Source organism: Canis aureus, chromosome 3 (assembly GCF_053574225.1).
Source record: "Canis aureus isolate CA01 chromosome 3, VMU_Caureus_v.1.0, whole genome shotgun sequence".
NCBI classification, from domain to species: Eukaryota; Metazoa; Chordata; class Mammalia; order Carnivora; family Canidae; genus Canis; species Canis aureus.
The window spans coordinates 16048597-16069417 of NC_135613.1; the positions used below are offsets into that span (position 1 = coordinate 16048597).

At 42.6% G+C, this 20821-nt stretch overlaps 1 protein-coding gene across 7 annotated transcripts in view; it reads left to right on the forward strand.

Annotated features, from left to right (window-relative positions):
• The window catches only part of WWOX (WW domain containing oxidoreductase), a 946892-nt gene that overhangs the window by 301279 nt on the left and 624792 nt on the right, over positions 1-20821 (forward strand). The window contains exons 10-11 of one of the 7 annotated variants that reach the window (XM_077890925.1): positions 11810-11929; positions 14650-17121. The exons of the other annotated variants lie outside the window; for them this stretch is intronic. Of the exons in view, the coding sequence (XP_077747051.1) occupies positions 11810-11890 (81 nt within the window). The 3' untranslated portion in view covers positions 11891-11929; positions 14650-17121. Of the gene's footprint in view, positions 1-11809; positions 11930-14649; positions 17122-20821 lie in introns of those variants that run through there. 7 annotated transcript variants of the gene reach the window in all.

Here is a 20821-nt window from a genome sequence, read left to right on the forward strand (position 1 = left end):
TGAGGACCTTTGGACCTCAGCACAGTTATGTCCCGTGTGTAATGGTGCTGGAGCTGCCATGCTCCCCGTCCCATAGAATTGAAATCTCAGCTGTTTGCTCGGAAGATCAGAACCTGTCGTGGAGTAGATGAAGCTGATCAGAGCACACCGGCGTCAGAGCACTGGTCAGGGCCTGGGAACGGCTCTCACCGCCCCGTCTGGGACAGAGGTGGCATAGGGAATCCTTATAGAATCTCTGCTTAGCTTCACTGGCGTATCCAGCACTAAATGGCATTGAAAGGAAGGAAGGAAAGAAGGAAGGGAGAGAGGAATGAGGGAAAGAGAAAGCATAGTGCAAAGTCCATGCCCATGATCTTACAGTCCGCACTGAGCACCATGACCAAGAGTGCATAGGAACAACAGTGCCAAGTGGCTAGAATTTATTGAGTGCCTACTCGATGCCCATATCTCATTTAATTTTGATGGCCATGTCCATTTTCTAGATGATAAAGTTGTGTTTTAGAGGCCATGGCAGAAGCAAAAGCAAGATTCGAACCCAGATCTGTCTGCATTTCCCCCTCTCTTTGTAAATAGGGCAGTACTGCCCCATTTCACTATGCCCCCATCCCAATCTCCCTGGAGAGGCCTCATTTCCTAGAGGTCTGGCAAGGGCTACTCCCTCCCTTTCATTTCTGTACAGGTCCCCATTCAGGCCCTTTGTGGGACATAGGGACACTGTGCCCTCCATTCTGATTTGGGAACATGTTATTGGACCTTCAATAAGGAAACCAGGGAAAGGAGAAATAGAATTATAAAAATTCTCACTTCTAAAGTGGGTGAATAATCTGGGTTGGAAATCCTACTGTCCTAGACCTACAGACCAATCAGCCTATCCTGCCTTTTCCCTAAGTGGCCCTGAGGGAAAATTTGGTAAAGATTCATCTGTTTTAGCCAATGACCCACGCTCAATGGTTGGGACAATATCCCTGAATAATGTGCATTTTCACTAATAACTGTATGGACCTATAATCTCTTAATTTAGCATGCTTCTCAGGAATGTATTAATATTTTCCACTTGTACAACCTGTTTTGGTAATAAGTTCCCCCTTCTAAAAGCTCTTTGGTAAATAATATTCATCATGAGAGGGCGCCAGTAGTGTAATCAATTTATATTTTTAAAAGTATTCTGTGTTTCCTGTTTTTTTTTTTCTTTTCTTTTTGAGGAACTGATCTTTAGGATCAGAGTTGCATTTATGGCCGTTATTTATTTTTTAAATGAAAGGGTCTAGTGCATTAGGCACCAAAGGTCACCTCTTGTATGATTCCATTTATATAAAATATCCAAACAGGCAAATCCAGAGACAGAATGCAGAAGGGTGGTTGTCAGGGTCGGGATGCAGGGACTTGACTGCTCCCGGGGTCCAGGGTTCCCTTCTGGGGTGATGAAAATGTTCTGAAGCTGGATAGAGGTGGTGGTTGCACAACGTTGTAAACGTACTGTCACTGAATTGTACACTTTAAAATGGTAAATGTTATCATACCTAAGTTTCACCTGAATAGAAAAAAATAGGGTAGCACATACGAAAGGCATCTTGTCACATGGGGCTAATTAAACTGTTTGTTTTTTTTTTTCTCCCCCTTTTCTTCTGTCTGCCCTGAACAGTCCCACCATTACAGCACCAGGCAGGAAGTGCTTGGGGTGTGTGCAACGCCCCGGTGCACAGATCTCAGGGAGGGAGCCCAGGTCCCTGCCCTGCGCGGGGTTATGCACGGGAGCCTCGGAACCATGTACTTACCTTATCATTTCTTGACCATGCTATTGATGAGTTATGTGTTTGCTTCTGTTATTAATAATGTATTCCTTGAAAAATCTATGTGCATTATAGTCTTTGATCTTGTCATGAAATTTCAAAGCCAAAGATTCCATTTTCTTCTTCTTCTTTTTTTTTTTTTTTAATTTTCAAAGCGGTAGCATGGAAATAATTTTAAAACTTGTAAAACTTCCCTTTCTAGTGGAGAACTTCCTGCCGCCCTCCATCCATGTTAATGAGGTATGTATGTATGAGCATGTGTGTGGTGTATTTACATAGACACATATATACACATACGTGACACAACATTTGCTTCAAGCTTACTGTATTCTAGAGGTGAGGAATATTTGAATACAAGACTTACGCATCGTGTAGATTAAAACAGAAATTAAAGACTTTAGACTAAGGCACCATCAAAAGCTCCCTTTTCATTGTTCTTTTATTGTTTATTGACTTCAAAAAGACTTTTTAGTTTAAACTGACTTTAATGTCTGTTGAATGCTCTTTTGTAAAGTGACTTTGAAAACTCGGGGATAATGTCTTCATTAAGTGGAGAAAAATCTTGGGGAAAAATATACTGTAACTTGGCTTTCATTAGAGTAGAAAGAGATAAAGCTTTGCTTAATTAATGTCTGTTTTCCCTCTGTTCAGAATTCTAAGGGAAAAGGGGACTAGTATTAGTGCTGATAAAAGCTTGGAACAGACATAGCACTGAAACTTTTTTCCATCCCTTCCCAGAATTTAGAAGAACATACTTAGTATAAACTCTGTGAGCCATATTGGGACGTTCCAGGTGCCCTGTCTTTCTGGATGTACAATGACTCCAGATCCAGTGACATTGGGCACCCCAGCTTTTTCCACTGTTGCCTTCATCTTCTCTTTGGGTTTGTTTCCAACACTTGTTTAGGACTTGACGATTTGGGAAGAGTTATCTATTCATGTCTTCTGTCCATTCTCCCCCACTCCCTTCTGAGCCACCCATCAGATCTGATTTCTTCAGAAAGTCTGTCCCAATTGTCCCAGCCTCTGGGTACCCATGGATTCCTTTTTGCACTGGATCTTTACTTTTCTGTGGCTTTCTACCTCTTACATGTTCTGCTGCTTTTCTCTGTAGAACAGATCTGCTCCTTAAGCTTAGAAATGCTCTTCTGGATTGCTGTTTTTTGGTCTTGTTTTGTTTTAACTCCATAGGGAGCTTAATGCTGGGCTCTCCAAACTCAGAGACTCCACCACTGCTGGCCGATCATAATGGCTGTCTTACTCTTTTTTTCTATATTAATAGCAAAAGAGAGAACTGTGCATGGGAGTACCACCCATCAGAGTTCAAACTCCATTTCAGGATCCATCCTTTTGTGTCCACATATCATATCCCACAGAATGCAGGTCCTAGAGGAGCCATCACAAGGTGCCTTCTTGGCTCCTATTAAAAGGGATGCCAGGCTGCTCTTCCATGTAGACATCAGTGACCCTCTTGCCTGACAGAGGATCTTAAAGTGGAAAAAACACAGGGAAAAAACAGACCTGGGTACAAATTCTGTGTCTCCTCTGTACTAGCTCACAGACCCAGGGCTGAGCCTGTCTGAGCCTCTATATTCACATCTATAAAGTGGGGATAACAGTGCTTACCTCCAGAGGTTGTGGATGAATCCAATGAGACAGAGCCCGGTGCAGTTATAATCCTTGTTGGTCTCAGCAGCAACCCGCAGCCACCCAATTCTGTATCATGGCAGATCTGCTCTGGTTTCTTCTGAGTAGCTAACACTTGCAAAGACTTCTCATTTAACAGGAGGTAAATGAGAAGTAAACAGGGGTACCTCCTGTTTACCCCTAACAACAACAAAAAAAAGAGGTCTATTTAAGAGAGTAACTTTCAATATTGTGATGTCTTACACCTAATAATCCGACGGCTTAGGTGTCTTTATTGTGTCTCTCAGTAGATGGACCCGTGGGTAGATTGATTCTGTTTTAACACCTGTGCCATCCTGCTGGCCTTCCTTTTTTTCAAATCCTCAAGTACCACTGAGTCATGGGTTTCAGAGGCGGGTGTAAATACTAAGAGTTTTAAGTGGCATGGAGTCGCCGCGGGTTTGTTATGTAAACCCTTAGGGATATTTATACCCTCTACTGAGAAGGGTAATTGAGCCTCCAAACCACCCACCAAGATTTCTGCCTGTAAAATATTTAAGGACTGGTACTATAAAGCCATTTCCCTTATGCAATTTGTTTTCCATCTAGGAGCAGGAGAACAAGGGAAATATGGCTCAGAGTAACTTATAAAAGCCAAACTCTTAAGCCACTAAATGCATCTCCTCACAATAGCACCTGGAGGAGGGCTGAAGGCAAATACAAAGTGAACAGCAAAGGGACCAGGGTTCAGAAATTGAGAGGACAGAGTTCCACAATGCAGCACGATGATCGTGTCACAAATCACCCATTCAGTGTCAAGCTAGACATTCCCTGGAAGCCTATCATGGAGTGTGCAGAAGGGATTTTTGATAAAAGGGGCCTAGTTAAAAGATGCAAGAAACTGAACTTTAAAAAAGCTTAGCAGGCTGCCGGGACACCTCTGAGTACCTAGCACAGCGTCGGCTTGTGTGCTGTCTCACGCCTGGATTGCAGAAATGTCTGGAGGTGTGCTTTCCTGAGGAGACCATCCCCTTAGAGGAGTGTGCCGCAGCAGCCGGGGTGAGGTGGCACCGGGTGACAGTTAGAGATGCTCTAAAACAAGCCTGTGTGCGGAGCCTGGGATGAGAACCAAAGAGATGTGAGGGAAACACTCAGGGACTGGAGCAGATGGATATGCCTCAGACTGATGTATTATTAAGGGTAACACTAGCTGCTTACATGTATACAGTGGCTCAAACATGGTCAACTTTATTGATTTTATATAAGGTCCAAAGTGACTGTTTTGGATTAGCAGGCACTTCTCCCCCAGGTGCTGACTCAGGGACCCAAGCTCTTTCCCTCTTATGGTTCATCATCCTCCACGCCCGGCTTCCAAGGCTGCATTGGTCATGTGCAGCAAGCTGGTGGAAGAGGCTGGAACGTGGCTGTCCCATGTGGGGGGTACTCCAAGGACAGGGCCTGGGAGTGGGGCATATCTGTGAAACGTAAGAGGCCAGGGCGTGTAGTCACGCTGTGTGCTCAGGAAGAAGAGGAAACGGGTTGGGTAAACAGACAGCAGATCTTTGCCCTGGCTGATTGTTTGATTTCTCAAACTTTGGCTTCTCAGTTCTTTTTTTTTTTTTTTTCCTCCCCAAAGTTCTTCATGTGGATGACTCTGGAGATAGCCAGAGATAAATGGACCGTATGCTCCCTGCCCTCCACTGTCTTGGGCTCTTCGGGAAGCAAGAACCCATCCTTACTGTCCAGTGTGCCAACTGCCACTGTTGACTCCCACTGGGGAGATCGGCAAGGTGTCTTGCTCACCTCCACAGCCTCCCTAGCAACTGAGGGTGGCTGCGGGACAGTTGTGGCCAACAAGTCCAAGCAGAAATCAGCCCCAGCCTTCTTGGAAACTTTCTGCTCTTAGATGAAAAGGCAGAGCTGTGGGTGGTTTTTCTCCCCCTTTCTTGCCATGTGCAGTGTAGATTTGACACTGACAGGCACAGCCGCTTCCTTGTTGTCATGAAGCCACAAACAGGAGGGAGAGGTGACAGGAATGGCCCTTATCACATAGGACCACAGCCTGGAGTCAGCAGCTGTCTAACAGTCAGGCAAGTGTCTTCATCCAGGATCTGTTTCTCTCCGACTCCTGCCAGTCAACCACTGATAAACATACCACTATGAGTAGGGGATACAGGTTTAAGAAAGATTCTGGGTAATCCTCAGGGGTGAGAATTCTTTGGGAATGCAAGTCATCCCTCGCCCCGTTTGTCTGCTTGAAGAGATGCCAAATACGCATTGTGTTCTGCTTCACGTGGGAAATACTCCAGTGCAGTGTTTCTAGAAAGTGACAAGTTTTAACACAGGAAGGCTTCCTTTGCCATTCCGATTTTTCTTAGCAGCGCAGTTCTGTTGTGGTGATGTTGGATATGATCTCAGGACTTTGCATCGGGTGTGAAGTCGCTGAAGTGATGTTTGAACTTCTTGGCTTTCTTATTATCATCACCCCCTTTCCTCTGTAACTTTGTACTGAGACACATATATGTTATGGTAATTGCCTAATGGTATTTAAAGATCTGTATGTGGGCCATATTGGTTAGAAGATGAAAATCTATAGGTGCTAGTACCTGAGCGTCATTTGACCTGAACCAGGCTACAGTTTCTGTCACTCTTAAGTAAAAAAAATACTATTAGGAACAATATTACAATCACTACTACTGTGATTTTCCATGCCAAGGAATTGTGTAAACATCATCATGTGATAGATGTCTGACTTAGGAAATAAACTTTTAGAGCTCTGTAATACATCAGATCGCAGTATTCCCCCCACCCCACTCATGAAAACTATTTCAGATAACAGTTATCAGTTTTTGACTCTACACATAGTTTATATACTATGGGTGTGCTTCTTCAGAAATATAATAGAATGTAGACTCTCTGCTTTATTCAGTAAATCCTGTCCTTTGATCATTCCAATTAATTATTTTGATGCCAACCTGTACACCTGTTTTTCTTAGGCACCTATGTCTGCAGTGGTTAAAGGCTGATGAAAAATCAAAGTTGAAAGAGGGAAAAGTCACACTGTAAAATTAGCCACTGTGTATATTTCAAATTAAAGCCCCAACCATGTAGAAGCACCACTACAAAGGATTGGCTGCTGTTATGTTCCTATAGCTGGCTGCATCAACAATGGAATTACTAAGCAGGGCCAGAGGGCACGTGGTCAGCCTCATAGCTCATAAACCAAGGCCATTGTGTCTCCAGTACCGAACAGTTCAAAGCTCTCAGTTTAAAAATGGCCTTTGTCTATTTTTAAATAATGGAAAACTTTGGGGGCCTTGATAATTGTTTCATAAGGAAAAAACTTAGTTTAGACTGTGAATTTTTGTTAGTTGAAACTAAGTTATCTTGCTCTTCTGCAAAGTGCATGCAACTTGAAACATAGGCCATCAGGTTTTGCTAGATTGAAGACAGTCATACCATTTTGTTATCAGTATATTGGCTAAATGCATCCCAAATGAAAGTGGATTACTGGTCCACCTCCTTCCTGGCTAGCCTGTGGTTTAGCACAGGAGACAGCAAACTAGGGCCTTGGGCCAAATCTGTCCCGCTGCCTGGTTTTGTGTAACCTGTAAGCTGAGAGTTCTTTTTATATTTTTAAAAGGCTGAAAACTATTAAAAGAAAAAAAATTAATACTTCGTGATACATGAAAACTATAGGAAATTTGAATTTGATTGTCCATAGATAACATTTTATCAGAAGACAGGCTTGCTTATCCACTTATGCATTGTCTGTGGCTGCCGTAACCTTATAATGGCAGAGTTGAGTAGTTGCAAACAGATAACATGTGATCCACAAAGCTGAAAATATTTACTAACTGTCCCTTTCCAGACAAATTTGCCAACACCTAGTTTAAGTGATATATTTACTTGTGAGTAGTGGCAGTTAAGGAGAGATTTTGGTCCCTTCTCTCCCAATGAAATGAGGAAAGGTCGGACTGTGTTCCTGCTCTCAATGCTGATACAGATCTCAGGGCTACTTTTTGGAGTTCTTCTCTCACCCCTGACTTTCCCTACCCACCCCACTCTTTACTCCCAGGTCTCTGCAAGTTCAATGGCAACGTGTTAGCTAAGCACCATTGCAACCAACCAGCCGTTCTCCGCAGGCCACAGAGAGTCACCTCTAAGATCAGTGAGCCATCATCATGTGGCATAGCTGACCAAGTCCTCATAACATGTGGGCTGCTGCTCCACTCTTCTGCAGTTGCAGGATAATTTAGGGATGATGAGGGGAAAGTGGTCTCTCTTTATCTGTTAATTCCTCAGAGGAAGTTCTGTTCAGAATGAATAGTCTTGAAATGTGTAATAAAGTTACCTATCAAGACCACTTTCACAGAGAGATTTAAATGTGATAATAAGAATAAAAGAAAATGAAGTGACATTGAGGGCGTCTTCTTTTATAACAGCTCTTGCTCGTGACTGTAAAGCACACTGTAAAATGACTTTTATACATTTATGGATCCAAATGGTTCTGCTGAAATTTTAAGTGTTAACATTGTTCAAACTTCCATTACTAACACCTCTCACATTGCTACAAACGGTTTCATATTTGACATTTTGATCATACTAACCTGGGACATTTTACACTGATGCTTTCATTTCATGCAATAGAAGGTTCTACTTATTTTGACTTCAGCTCCTTTCTATAGGGAGCCAATACGTTATGTTTGTACATCTTACCCTGATGCATGCTATAAACTGATGGGCACAGAAGATATTCTGGAGAACACTCAAGATGTTTTATTTGTCAGAATGGCATGGGGTAGGAAATAAGTATATATATATTTTTTTTCCATATATATTTTCAACCTGGTTCCTTAATTTTCAGATTTTCTTGTTTGCTTTCCTTAAAGCTAGTACTATGCAGACTGCAATCCATAACTGCACCTTATTTTTTTAATGATGGCCTTATTGAGATATAATTCACATACCAAACAATCACTCATTTAAAGTGTACAACCTAATGGCTTGTAGTATATGCACTGAGTTGCACAGCCATCAATGCGATCAACTTTAGGACATTTTTATTACCCCAAAAAGAAAGCCTGTACCTCCTAGCTGTCACCTCCCAATATCCTACTCCATCCTCCAGCCTTAGGCCACCACTAATCTAATCCCTGTCTCTGTAGATTTGCCTATCCTGGACATTTCATATAAATGGGGTCATGCAATACGTGGTTCTTGCTGACTGGGTTCTTTCACGTAGCATAATGTTTTGAAGATATGCCTTATTTTCCAGTGCTTTGCTTCTTATTTCTTTCTTATAAATGTAGCTTTTTTAACGGGAATACTTTGTATGCACAGAAATATTTAATCTGTGTAAGCATGCAGGATCTGTTGGATTTGTCTTTGTAGCCACTGGCAACTGGCAGTGCCTCACACATGCTAGGCATTCTACAAGTACTTGCCAGGTACGTGAATGTAGGGTTGATAAAGCTGATGCTTGGTGCTTGGGCCTTAAAGTCTCTCTCAGCATGGAGAGGTAGGCACATTGCAGAGAAAGGCAGGCTCATAGTAGGCTGTGGTGGGACTGTGCATGGAAAACACCCAGTGCCCAGCACCAGAAGCTGAGAGGTCAGGGGCTGCTTCCCCGTCTCATGCTCGCCTTTGTCTTCATCTTCTCCACCTTGCATGCCAAGCACAGGGGCATCGTCGTTCTGTGGATGGATTCCTCCATCACCCGGGTTGGCTGTGTCAGCTTCACCTTTCCTGAGACAGGAGCTTTTGTTGGATGTATAAATGTGGTGTTGTAAATACATTGCTTATTTCTTCCCAGAGTCTTGCAGAAGAGACTAAAGAGTCGTTTTGTTGTAAACGTGAGTCCTTTGTAAAGTTTCGGCCTGTTTTTACCAGGCTGACTTCGGATAGGGATAACTTGAGCCGTGTTTTTCGTTTTGATGACATGAAAGTTCCTTTTCTGTCCACGAGCATCCTTTTCCAGCTTGCCGGGAAGGGCCCCTGGAAACCTGTCTCACGTGTTCTAATTGCTGCCATGTCCAGTGACATCGTGGCTGGGAGGGAGGGATTGGGGACTTGCTGGGCAGAATTGGACTGTTGGCTTTCATTTCATTTCATGACCTGTCCTCCATTATCACAGAGGATAGAAAGTCCGCTTAAGTTAGTGTTAGCTAATTGCTTCCTTAGTTGAAGGTCTAAATGAGTTTTAAAGTGAAATGCATATCTCCAAGTGCTAAGTAGCCAACACACAATAGGCGATTGAGATAGCAAAAGGACTAATTCAGAAGAGGTTGTTGTGTTCCTTTCTCTTCCTTCTCCCTCTCTCTTTCTCCCTCCTGGCTCCCCACTATTTCCCTGCTTCTGTCTCTCCTTTCCTTCCTTCTCTCCCTTCTTCCTTCACATCCTTCTTTTCTTCTCTTGTTTTCCTTTCATTTAACCATTATAAATACCACAGGGTTGTGTCTGTAGGCTTTTTCTGGTAATTAAATAAATTATTTATACATTTAACACAATCTTGAATTACCAGGTGATCATCTTAGGCTCTCAAAAGTATAAGAGCCCTTGAAAGCAATATCCAAGCATAGATATTCCATAGCACGTCTTACAATCTAAATATTGCTTTTAGTGTAATCGAAGCAGCAAGAGTAGTCACAAGCAGTTGATGGACTATTTTTCAAATTGATTTCAAAAATGTATTTAAGGGGATGATCTTCTAGTCTAGATTACCTATTGATTTTTAATATGAAAAGCTCATTATGTAAGCAGTAACTGCATATAAAAACCTAGCAAACCTTTGCATAAATCCTTTAATTGAATTTCCAGAGCCTGTGGTTCTACTTTTTTTTTTTAATTAAATCTATTTCTTTTTTTAAGTGTTACTGTGTAATTTGCATGCTGTGAAGAGGCCCTGTCCCAGATAAAGTGCCATTGATCCTTATTAAACCTCACCTCTGGGCTTGCTTAAAACTAACTGGAAAAATTAAAGTGTTCATGCCGCAGTGCACTTATAGCTTGTGTGATAGGATTATGGAAAAAATAATAAAACTAATTTCCAGGAGAGAATTTATAATGTGAGATTTTATTTTTTTCAATTTGATAATTAATAGTGAAATCATATCATATATATAAATCATATTTCAGCCTATAAACGGAAATGGCAATTAGTAAAGATAATATATACTTGATGTAAAACCATCATGTTACGTGCGGATAATCTTTTGGCACTTTAATTTTTTAATTGTAGAAGGAAAAGATTATGAATTCAAGTCCAACACATTAAATGGTGGGTTTCCTTTGAAAAATCTGATTCTTTTACTATGCACTATATTAGGAGATTTTTAATTTTAGTGTGGGGTAGTATAAAAGATACAGAGAAAGATATTCTGGTTATGTTTGTGCTAAAATGTATGTATTAGAATTACCAGGGGAAAGAAAAATATAAAGGCTGCAATAGGTTTTTCTATTTTTTAATACCTAACATTTGTTATTTTAAAAGCAATAAAATCCCCTAAAGAAATATTCATAATCAATAAGAACACAAAATATGGAATATATTAACTGAGTTATAAAAATGTTTGTAGTATAGCACAAAATGAAAAACACAGCAAGTTATGTACGGTTTAAAGTGTAATCAATTTTGAGGTTGTATACAAGGATATAAATGATAAACACAAGTAGTAGCATTTTTAGTAAAGGCTGTTACAAAATACTGTATTTATGGCCTATTCCATTCTTTTTATAGCTCATTAATGTAGAAAACAAACACAGTGTATCCATCTTCACAGACAGCTTAAAATTCCCTTAAATGATATTTTTAAATGGGAATACTGAGCTCATTTGATCTGTTTCTTCTTTAAGCACGTGTTAGTTTGAATAGGCGTATTTACTGGGGTTCCTTCTCAGACTCTAGAAGGAAAAAGCGCTGCCCTCCCTTCACAAAACAGGGTAGAGTGGAACATCTTTACAGATGGTTCAGGTGGTATCTCCCTCCTGTCATAGGGCTCCGTGCTCCCTCCTTGTCCCACTCCACCCCAAGAACAGCCTTCATACCTTTGGAAGCTGCATTAATTCTTCCAGGCCACAAGGGGGCTGTTGAGTTACTGGTTCGCTGCACCCCTGGCCAGAGAGAGTGTTAATGGTGGTTCCAAAGGTGCTCTGTTTCCTGTGGTACCTATGAATATGCATGCGTGTTCATGTGTGCTCAGCAACCTACCAGTTCAAACTAGACAGCTGGTTCTGGCAGTGAGGTGTGTTTCTTTCTCTCCTTCCCTTGGACAAGTCCTTTCTGAGTAAGGTGAATCTATAATGTAATGTCAGTAACTTATTTTCAGTATTTCATTTGGTTTAGATGTTTCCATCATGGCCTCTTCTTTTCCTTTCATTTTGTCATTCTGTAGAAGTTACTAGCCTGCTATGATCAATGGAGCATAAATTCCATGGCTGTAGGAGCCACAAACATGGGTATCCAGCCTTCCTGAAGCATAAGTAGGATTTAGCAATGCTCTGTTTCCAGTAAGGTAAGAGTATTTGAAAAAGAAAAGAAAAAACAAATCTTGGTAAGAAGGGCTAAGTATTTGAATTGTTTCTTTTCTCTCTGTTGGAACTGACATACGATTCAGCACTACACAGTTCCATCCATCCCACCATCACCATCACCATCCATTCATCCGTCCATGCATGCATCCATCCATCTACCCAACCACTATCCATCCATTTACTATCCATCCATCTATCATCCATCTACCGTACATCTACTATCCATACATCTACCATCTACCCATACATCCATCCATTCATCCATCCATTCGTCTTCTACCATCCATCCATCCATCCATCCACCTATCCGATATATATTGAGTACCTGCTAATGGTCAGGCACTACTTAAGACATTAGGGATATGAATTTGAATTTGGATCAGTCATTGCCTTCAAGAATCTCATCTAGTGGGGAAGACAAAGGCATATGTGAATAAATTTAACAAAGAGAAACAGAGACCCACCTCAGCCTTGGGCTTACTCAGCCTTGGGCTATAACATTCATTATAATGTTGAAAGCTTTTTTTACTTATATCTCTAATTTATTTGGACTTTATGTAACTAACATTACTGTAGAGAAACACTGCTTTGTGGTATGACAGTATAAAAGAAGATACTTTACCTAGTAAAAATGGAGGTGGCATGTCCTTTTCCCTAGAATTGATTGACATTGGTCTGGTTGCCTCCTGAGAATTGGGTGGCCGTTGTCATAGGAAGGGTTGACACAGAGGACCATCTGTAGAATGTGGGCAGTCATCAGCAAGTTGAGTACAGGGGCCAGTGTACCTAAAAAAGTGGTGTAAGTATCTGGCCTGAGAGCCTGGACAGTGGCCACAGGCAGGATTCAGAGTTCCACACCAGGAACGAAAGTCAGGCTGAGTTAGGAAAAGCCCAACCAGCACAAATAAGAGGCCTCTAATGATGTGGACCCAACAGTGCCCCTAATCACTGCCCCTTCCTGAGGACAGTACAGCCAATGACAAAGCAAATGAGGCATCTAAGAGACCTGAGAGGATAAAAGTGATGGTTCTCTTGGCCTCAGAGCCCAGAAGCAGGATTGCTTAATCTCATCCAAGAAGCCGTATTTTTTTCTGAGGCAACTGATGGATTACAGGATTGAGCTGCATCATATTAGGGTATCAGAATAGTCAATCTTCTGGAGTTTCTTTGTCCAATATGATAGCCCCTAGCCCCACCTGGCAATTTAAATGAAAATTGATTAATTGGTATAAAAATTCAGTTGCTCAGCCACAGCTAGCCATATTTCAGATGCTCAGTAGCCACACGTGGTCAGTGGTGGCCATATTTGGTAGTACCGACATGGAGTACTTTTCTGTCACAGGAGAGCCCTCTATTGGGTAGTGCTGCTCTAAAGCAGAAGTCTCCAAAGTGTGAAGAATGACCCATTACGGTTCCAAAGAAAAATATTACAACGTCTGTTTATCCATTAAATTCCTCCCCGTGTTATTAAATGTCTCCATGCATTTACCAGGTGGTGGGTACTACTGTTTTAAGGGGTCTGTGCATACTCACATATATTCACATATATCATCCTTTCTCATCTCCTATGGAGTAGGATGAGTACTCTCATCCGTATTTTACAGATGAGGACACAGGCACACTGAGCAACAAGGTGGCAAAACTTAGATTCCAACTCAGGCGGTCCAGCTCCTGGTCCTTCCTCTTAACTGCCTCATGATATAGGCTCTCAATTAAGGAGATTAATCTTTAAGAAAATTGTAGAGACATGTTGACGTGGGTGCCCTCCCCAGCCTTCCAATAGTGAGGAGCCGAATGCAAAGCATCCCGAAGTAAGGCTGGGTGTTTTCCTAGGCATGAGGTCATAGCAGAGCCTCTGCTCCTCCTGGGCTTTCAGCATTGGAAAATGCATCATGGTTTCCCCATGTGAGCTCAGTTAAATGGATTGAGACATTAGATTATCTGGTTTGAGCTAAAGCATCCGTCGCAAAATGAGCAAAAGCCTTAAAAAGATTTCTGCAAAGAGACCCATGTTTGAAGACAATATTTATAATGCAAATATAAGCAAGCAGTAAAAAAAAGTAAAAAATAAATAAATAAAAAGGTGTCACTGGTAGTTCAGCTCCTCCTAATATGAGCCCTTCATCTGTTACTAGGCAAACACAATGGAGATTTGATCAGATCTTAGAAGAAATCAATGAAATATCCAAAAATCTAAATTAGCACAAAGAGTTGTACAATTGCACGCACTATTTTTATTTTTAATGATGAAGGTAATTCTCGACGTGGATTATGCCTGGTGATTGTAGCTAATTAGAAGAATACAAGTTTATAATGTATAAATAAACACCACAGACATATACTGAAGTATCTGTCTTGAGTTTTTCCTACTGGTAAAGGTGCACAATTAAAACAGTCGGGAATCTTTAAGGTTTTAAGCAGACTGTGTGCTCTCTGCCTGTCTCGGTTTTCACTGTTCATTTGGGTCCTGCTGTTTATCTTCTGCCCACTGGAAGAACACCCTTTTAATAGAGTTGAAAATCATGAAATGAAGGTATTTTGTAAGAGGGAAAAAAGTCATTGATTGAAACAAAGAGTCATGGCTTAGAGACTGAACTTTTGATGAGAACTTTGCTGGTTGTGCCTTTGTTTATCATTAACTGTGGGAGAGCTCTCCCCACTTTCCACTCCTTAATTTGAAGGTATCCAAACTTTTTTTCAGATACATTCTGATGCTGGTACATAATTGCACTGAGCCTACTTGACAGAAGTCTGGAAAATTGCAAAGATAGAGGTTTTCCTTGCATTCTGGAAATATTACCCAGAACTTTTCCAAGCATGCCAAATCTTTTGCTCAGGGCAGGGGAAGCGTACATGTATGTGTGTTTGTGTGTGTGAGAGAGACAGAGAAAGAGGGGGAGAAAGAAAGTGTGTGTGTGTGTGGGGGGGAGGTGAAGGTGATAGGAGAGCTGTGTTTGTAAAAACCATGCAGAAATAATGTGTATCTATGAACCTTTCTTATTCATCTTTCTGGTGCTAGCACTTTAAAATAAAATCTATAATTTCTGAGCCAAAAGGAAACCCTTGCTTGCCTCAAGATTTCTTAACTCCCTCTGTATCCATGGTTGATACTGACCTACCAACATGTACATGTCTGTTCTCATATGCCTTTTTGAGAGCTTTAAAAACAAATCCATGTCTCAAGAATAATAACTTAGAACCTGCTTGTTACTGCGATACCCACTCTGAGAAGTAGGTGGATAGGACACGTCTGTTTGGATGGTATGGTGGAACAGATGGCACCGTATTTTTTTACATCATAATTCTGCAATCCCTGTTAGTGAAGCAGAGGTGAAAGAGGTCACTTGGTTTTTCCAGTGTCGAATAGCTCCACAATTCTTCTTTTTTTAATTAACCAGTATTTACCAAATGCTTATTAGGTCCTGTGCTAAGTATTTTACGTGTGATTTCTCATCTCCTGACCACTCTTTGGTGTGGCTACTATTATTACCTGGACTTCTAACGGCGAAGAAACTGAGGCTCAGAGAGGTTAAGTAATTAGCTCAGTGTCACACAGCTGGTGACAAAGTGCCTCTTAGCACCAAGACTATTTTCCAGGATCATGCTGTGTGAGAGTCGATGGTCTGACGAAGAGCATGTGTTTGGTTTTTCGAAGAGGGACCCAGTCTTACTCTTCTGTTTTGTTGTGCTCAGCAAGAGTGTCAGGCCCAAGGAGGTACATGGCACCCTCTGTGAAGAGAAAGGCATGAAGAAGCTAGGGGCACCCATACATGTTCCTGGAAGTGGTTTGGAGGTGAGCACCCAGTCTGTGGGAGCTAGAGCTATGCACATCAGGGGGACCACTTTAGGAAAAGGTAAAACATTTGGTAGGGAATTTGGGGAGGAGCCCGCAAATGTGAGGGGCACTGAAGCTTACTCTGGGTTAACATCAAGGTTGTGCCAAGGCCAAAATTACATAAAACCAAGATGGAAGTGCCTCTGTGGATGTTGGTGAGTGTCTCATTCTTCCCTTTTATTCTGCCGCTTCCAGACACTCAAGTGTGAAAGCCGCTCTCACGTGCGTGATTTGGTGTTGGTGTCATATGAAAGATGCGCCGTGTATCAGCGTGTCCCCTTCTCTGGGAGAGACCAGCCAGCCCCCAGGAAGTGCGCCTTGGCTTTCAGGGGGACGTTCTCCATCTGTAGAGCATTCTCTGGCATGGGAGACTTTGAAAATGCTTTCCTTTTTACCTGCATCTGGGTAGATATTTTTTTCTTTCCAGTAGTTTCTTAATGGTCTTTAGTGAAGGAAGTAAGTGGCGCTGATCAGTGAAGGCGGACAGTAAGATTTATAATGTATTTGTGCTAGCTGATTGCCAACAGAACCGGCCTTTCCCAGCGGTGCTGTACGCAGACTTGGAAAATCAATAGGGATTAACCTCTGACCTTCTTCACATACTTATACTGTGGGCTGCATCGCTTACCAATATTTCATCTGTTTCACTTAGCCGCCGTTAGTTACTCAATAATGTGTGGCCGGTCTCACAAGATAACTAATTAATTTTTTAAAATGCAGCATCACTTGTAACTGTGATAAAATATCACACCTTTGGAAATCAAGGCCCTTTTGGTTTATTTATTAAACTCACATTAATTAGTCTTAATTAAACAACAACAACAAGAAAAAAAAATGGGGAAGGGAGGGAGTGCAAACTCTACGGTTTGTGTGGCTCACAAAAACTCCCTTGTGGTTCCCAGCGGGGGGACCTCTGCGGCTCTAACAGAGCAGGTGTGCCCTGGTGTCTCAGTTGGAACGTGGGCCTTTTTCAGGAAAATTGCTACTCTTACCTTTTAGATATGTGTGTGTGTGTATGTGTGTGTGTGTATATATGTGTGTGTGTGTGTGTGTATGTATGTATTTTTCTGTGAAAGGAATATCTGTAGATAAATAAATAAGTATGCCACTGTTCAATGAAATGAACCTAATGTATGATTTTTATAAGGAATCAGAATTAACTTTCATGAATTCTGTCTGCAAATGTATGCAAAAGTTTGTGTAAACATATCTTTTTATGAGCTGCCCTCAATTATGATTACATATGTTGAAAAAGGAGTAAATTTGTAGTAATACACTTTTTTACCTTTGCCTTTAAGCTTTGACATATAATAAAATGCTCTGCATCTGTCTTAAAAATTGAAATTGTTGTAGATTTCCTTCATCCAAGACTCTTTTGTTCACAGATTTCTTTCTTTCTTTTTTTTTTTTTGCAAGTATACCTATTCCCTAGAGTTTACTTACAGTTTGCTATTGATCCTGCAGCTGGTATTTGAATTGGTCGATGTACTCTGTAACTTGTTTAAGATACCCTACCTGAGCTATTAGTTTAAATAATGTATTCATAAATTGATTAATCATTACAGTAAGACTTATTAGCTGCATTTATATCTGCGTGTTATCCACAATTGACTTGTACTCTAATAATCACGCATACTTAAGCAGAAGTTGGGTTTTACACCACAATTTCATAATTATCAAGGTGGAAAACAATAGTATTTGTGTGTAGAAGTGGAGGCAGGGCTTTAAAGGTTGGGCTCGCTCAGCAGGTTGCTACTTTTACCTTCCTTAGGTAAAATAGATAGTTTTTCCCCAAAAAATGACATCTAGGAAGAGGACCAAATTCTGTCAGCCTCGGAGAAACGATGGAGTTTGCCGAAGCTGTCCTGGTGTCACGGTTCTGGAAGATGGATGGGGGCGGAGGGAGGAGAATCTGAAGGGGTGACCCACTGCCTCCAGTGTTCTGAGAGCCGCCTCCTGGGGGTCGTCTTGCCGCTGGCCTTTCAGGGTGTCCGCTTGCACCGCTCGTGCCCCTGTGCTCTGCTCTGCCCCCTGGGGAGGCTGACAGATGTGCAAGGGGGCCTGAGTGGGGTCACCTGGGACCCCAGGGTGCCCCCCAGAGTAAGCTGGGGCGATGGTGGGAGGACCCCATGCGGGCGCCCAAGCAGAAAGGAAACAAGTCAGCTGAACACAGGCCCAGGGCTACACGCACTTTTTAAAAAAGGAATTGTATTGTTCAGAGCACTTGTAGGCTCGGAGCAAACTTGAGCAGCCCGTGCAGAGTTCCCGTCCCCCGTGTCCCCCCTCTCCGAGCTGCCCGCTGTAACCAGACTGCATTTTCTGTTAAGAACAGCCTCGTGGGGAGTGGATGGGAAAGGGCGGCTTTGCATGGGGCCTGCCCACCTGGGCCATGCCTGACTCCTGGGGTAGCCCAGGCCCGGGTGTCTCTTTGGGGCTGGGATTCTGTTAGACGCTCTCCACTTCACCCTGCCTGGAAGCCGAACCCCCTTTCTTCCTCCCATTTGGTTGGAGAGTCATTTTGCCTCACCGCATGATTTTTCTACTTCATAAATCCCCCTTCCAAGCGTTATTCAACAACCTGCTAAATTAATATATACAGTGTTCTTTCGGTAATGGTGAGGGGGGCCTGTCTTGCGGCGTGCATTTGTTCAGCTGTGTTGAAAGAGCGCTGCCCAGTGCGTGAAGGACATCTGCTCACAAGCGAGCAATTGTGCTTCTGATGTGGGGCAGCACCTCCGCCTGGAAGCCGGCTCCAGATGAAAGAACAGATTGCCACGGAGCCGCTTTTCCGAGGCCCCCTCTCCCCAGCATGGGGCTTCATACATTATTGAGAGCAAACCTACTTTCCACCGCCACTCCTCGCTGCACTTATTTTGCCAACCTTATTCAGAATGTCAGCATGGATCACTTTTCTACAAAGGCAGAACGGGCCAGCCAGGAAGCTTCAGCAGATAAATTATTTACAGTGTTTAATTATCATCATACAGATTTATTAAACTTCTTGGTTACCTAGGAGCCCGTGTAGCCCGCTGTAAAGAGCTTGCTAAACTTTGAACAAGAGACGCTTTACTGGAAAACAAGATCCCTTTGTGAATGCTGCTACCACATACCTCACGTCTGGGTGGGGGCGAGGGGGCATGTGATGGTGTGCCAGCAGGCCGTGAACAACCGGCTCTCGGGGAGGGCCGCAGCCGCTGTGTTTCAGCGCTTGCTGATTACCGCGGTGTAAATACGCCAGGGCCAGCAGCAAGCTAGACAACACGGGGGTGCATACTCCCATGTCAGCGGTATATACTATTTCTAGGTACTTTCACTCTGCAGACCCAATAGGCACAACCTCAAGAGCATAGCTAAATAGCCAAGTACACTGTAATTACTCAGAAGTAGTGAGTTTTGAGTATTTCTTGCCTGTGTGTGTGTGTGTGTTTTAAAATATAGCTTATTTAATCGTGAGTTTCTGTAATTTAATGTTTAACAGTGGGTGTGTCCAACAGCCAGTTCATAAAATTCCTGGAGATTTAGCAGTTGGCTCTCTGGAGTCGGTTAGATCCGGCTGCAGCGCAGCACCGTGTGTTTGACTGACTGCCAGCTTTAAATTGCATCCTGGGTTCGGATGGAGTTCATGATCTATTCCTAATTCAGGCGCATTCCTAACAGGGCATCCCCGCACCATTTTCTGCTGGGGTGTGACGAGCCGTTGGCATGCTGCTAAGTGTCCTCGACAGCAAGCAGACACATGTACCCTGACTGGTACATCCCAGACGATTCTGTTGTACTGATATTAAGGACAACAGTATTTTGCCAGAAGCTATAACGAGATGATTCTGTAACAACAGCATGGTGACACCAGACTATGTTTTGCAATTTTCTTTAATATTTATGCTGGATAAATAATTTATCTCTTTTTTTTCCAGGTTGTGGGTTTTTTTTTTTTTTTTCATCCCGAACATGTTGATATAGACAGGTGCTAGGTTTCCCTGAATGACTAAAGCAAGGATGTGGTTATTTCCCCCCCTGAAAAACAGAGGCGTCAGCAGAGCTGAGCCTCTGGGAATTGTTTGCACAACTCCGCATCCCATCTACTAATCCGAACTAATGAGATCTATTAAGGACCTGCCCACACGTTTGAAGGGAGTCACTTATTAATGTGACATCTTTGCATGGCATTATAACATCAGGACCACCATTCACTCAGGTTTTGGAAAACTCAAAGTCATGGCTAGCCTGTTCTCTCACTGAGGCTTCCTGCAGAAGCTCCTGGTAAGACTGGGCACCTTCTCAGCCTCGGCACTGTTGACATCCAGTGCCAGGTCATTCTTTGTTGTGGGGTTCTGTTCTGTGCGTGATTTGGATGTTTAGCAGTATCCCAGGCCTCTATTCATCAGATTCTAGGAGCAAGCCCTCTGTACAAGGAGGGATAATCAAAAATGTCTCCAGATATTGCCAAATTGCCTCTGAGGAGAGGGGTGCAAAACACACATTCTAGAGCCACTGTTCTTAAGTATTTAGAATGTACAGGAAAGGAAAAATAGAGATTGTCTCATTACATTTAACCCTCTCTCCCTCTGGTTTCCAAGAACCTCTAGCCCCTAAAACAACTAGAATTGGGAATAAAATAGCTTTGTATCACCCAATCAACTTCTGTGCAGGGGTACTAGGTTGGAGGGAGAAAAGCTAGTGACCCAGGCATCACTAGCCCATGTCCCCCAGGCTCCAGCAGAAGTACGGACATTATCAGAAAAGGGCCCTGCAGGGTGGGTGGACCTGAGCCTTTTCCTTCCCAGACTGCTGCTTGCTATGGTCACAGACTGGTGTCTGAGCCCTGGAGTACGCAACTCTCTCTCTGCGGCCTGGGGAGTGGGCCTCATGCAGCTCCCCACCGCCTTTGGCTGAGGATATGGGAAACGAGTCTTTTCAGATAATACTCCTTATCCTGATAACCTGATATCTCAGCAGTTCATGCAGAATGAGTTTCGGGATTGCTTTGTGGATCCTCCAAGCTCTCTCCCAGGAGTGTAGCAAGTTTTGGGAGCCGGAT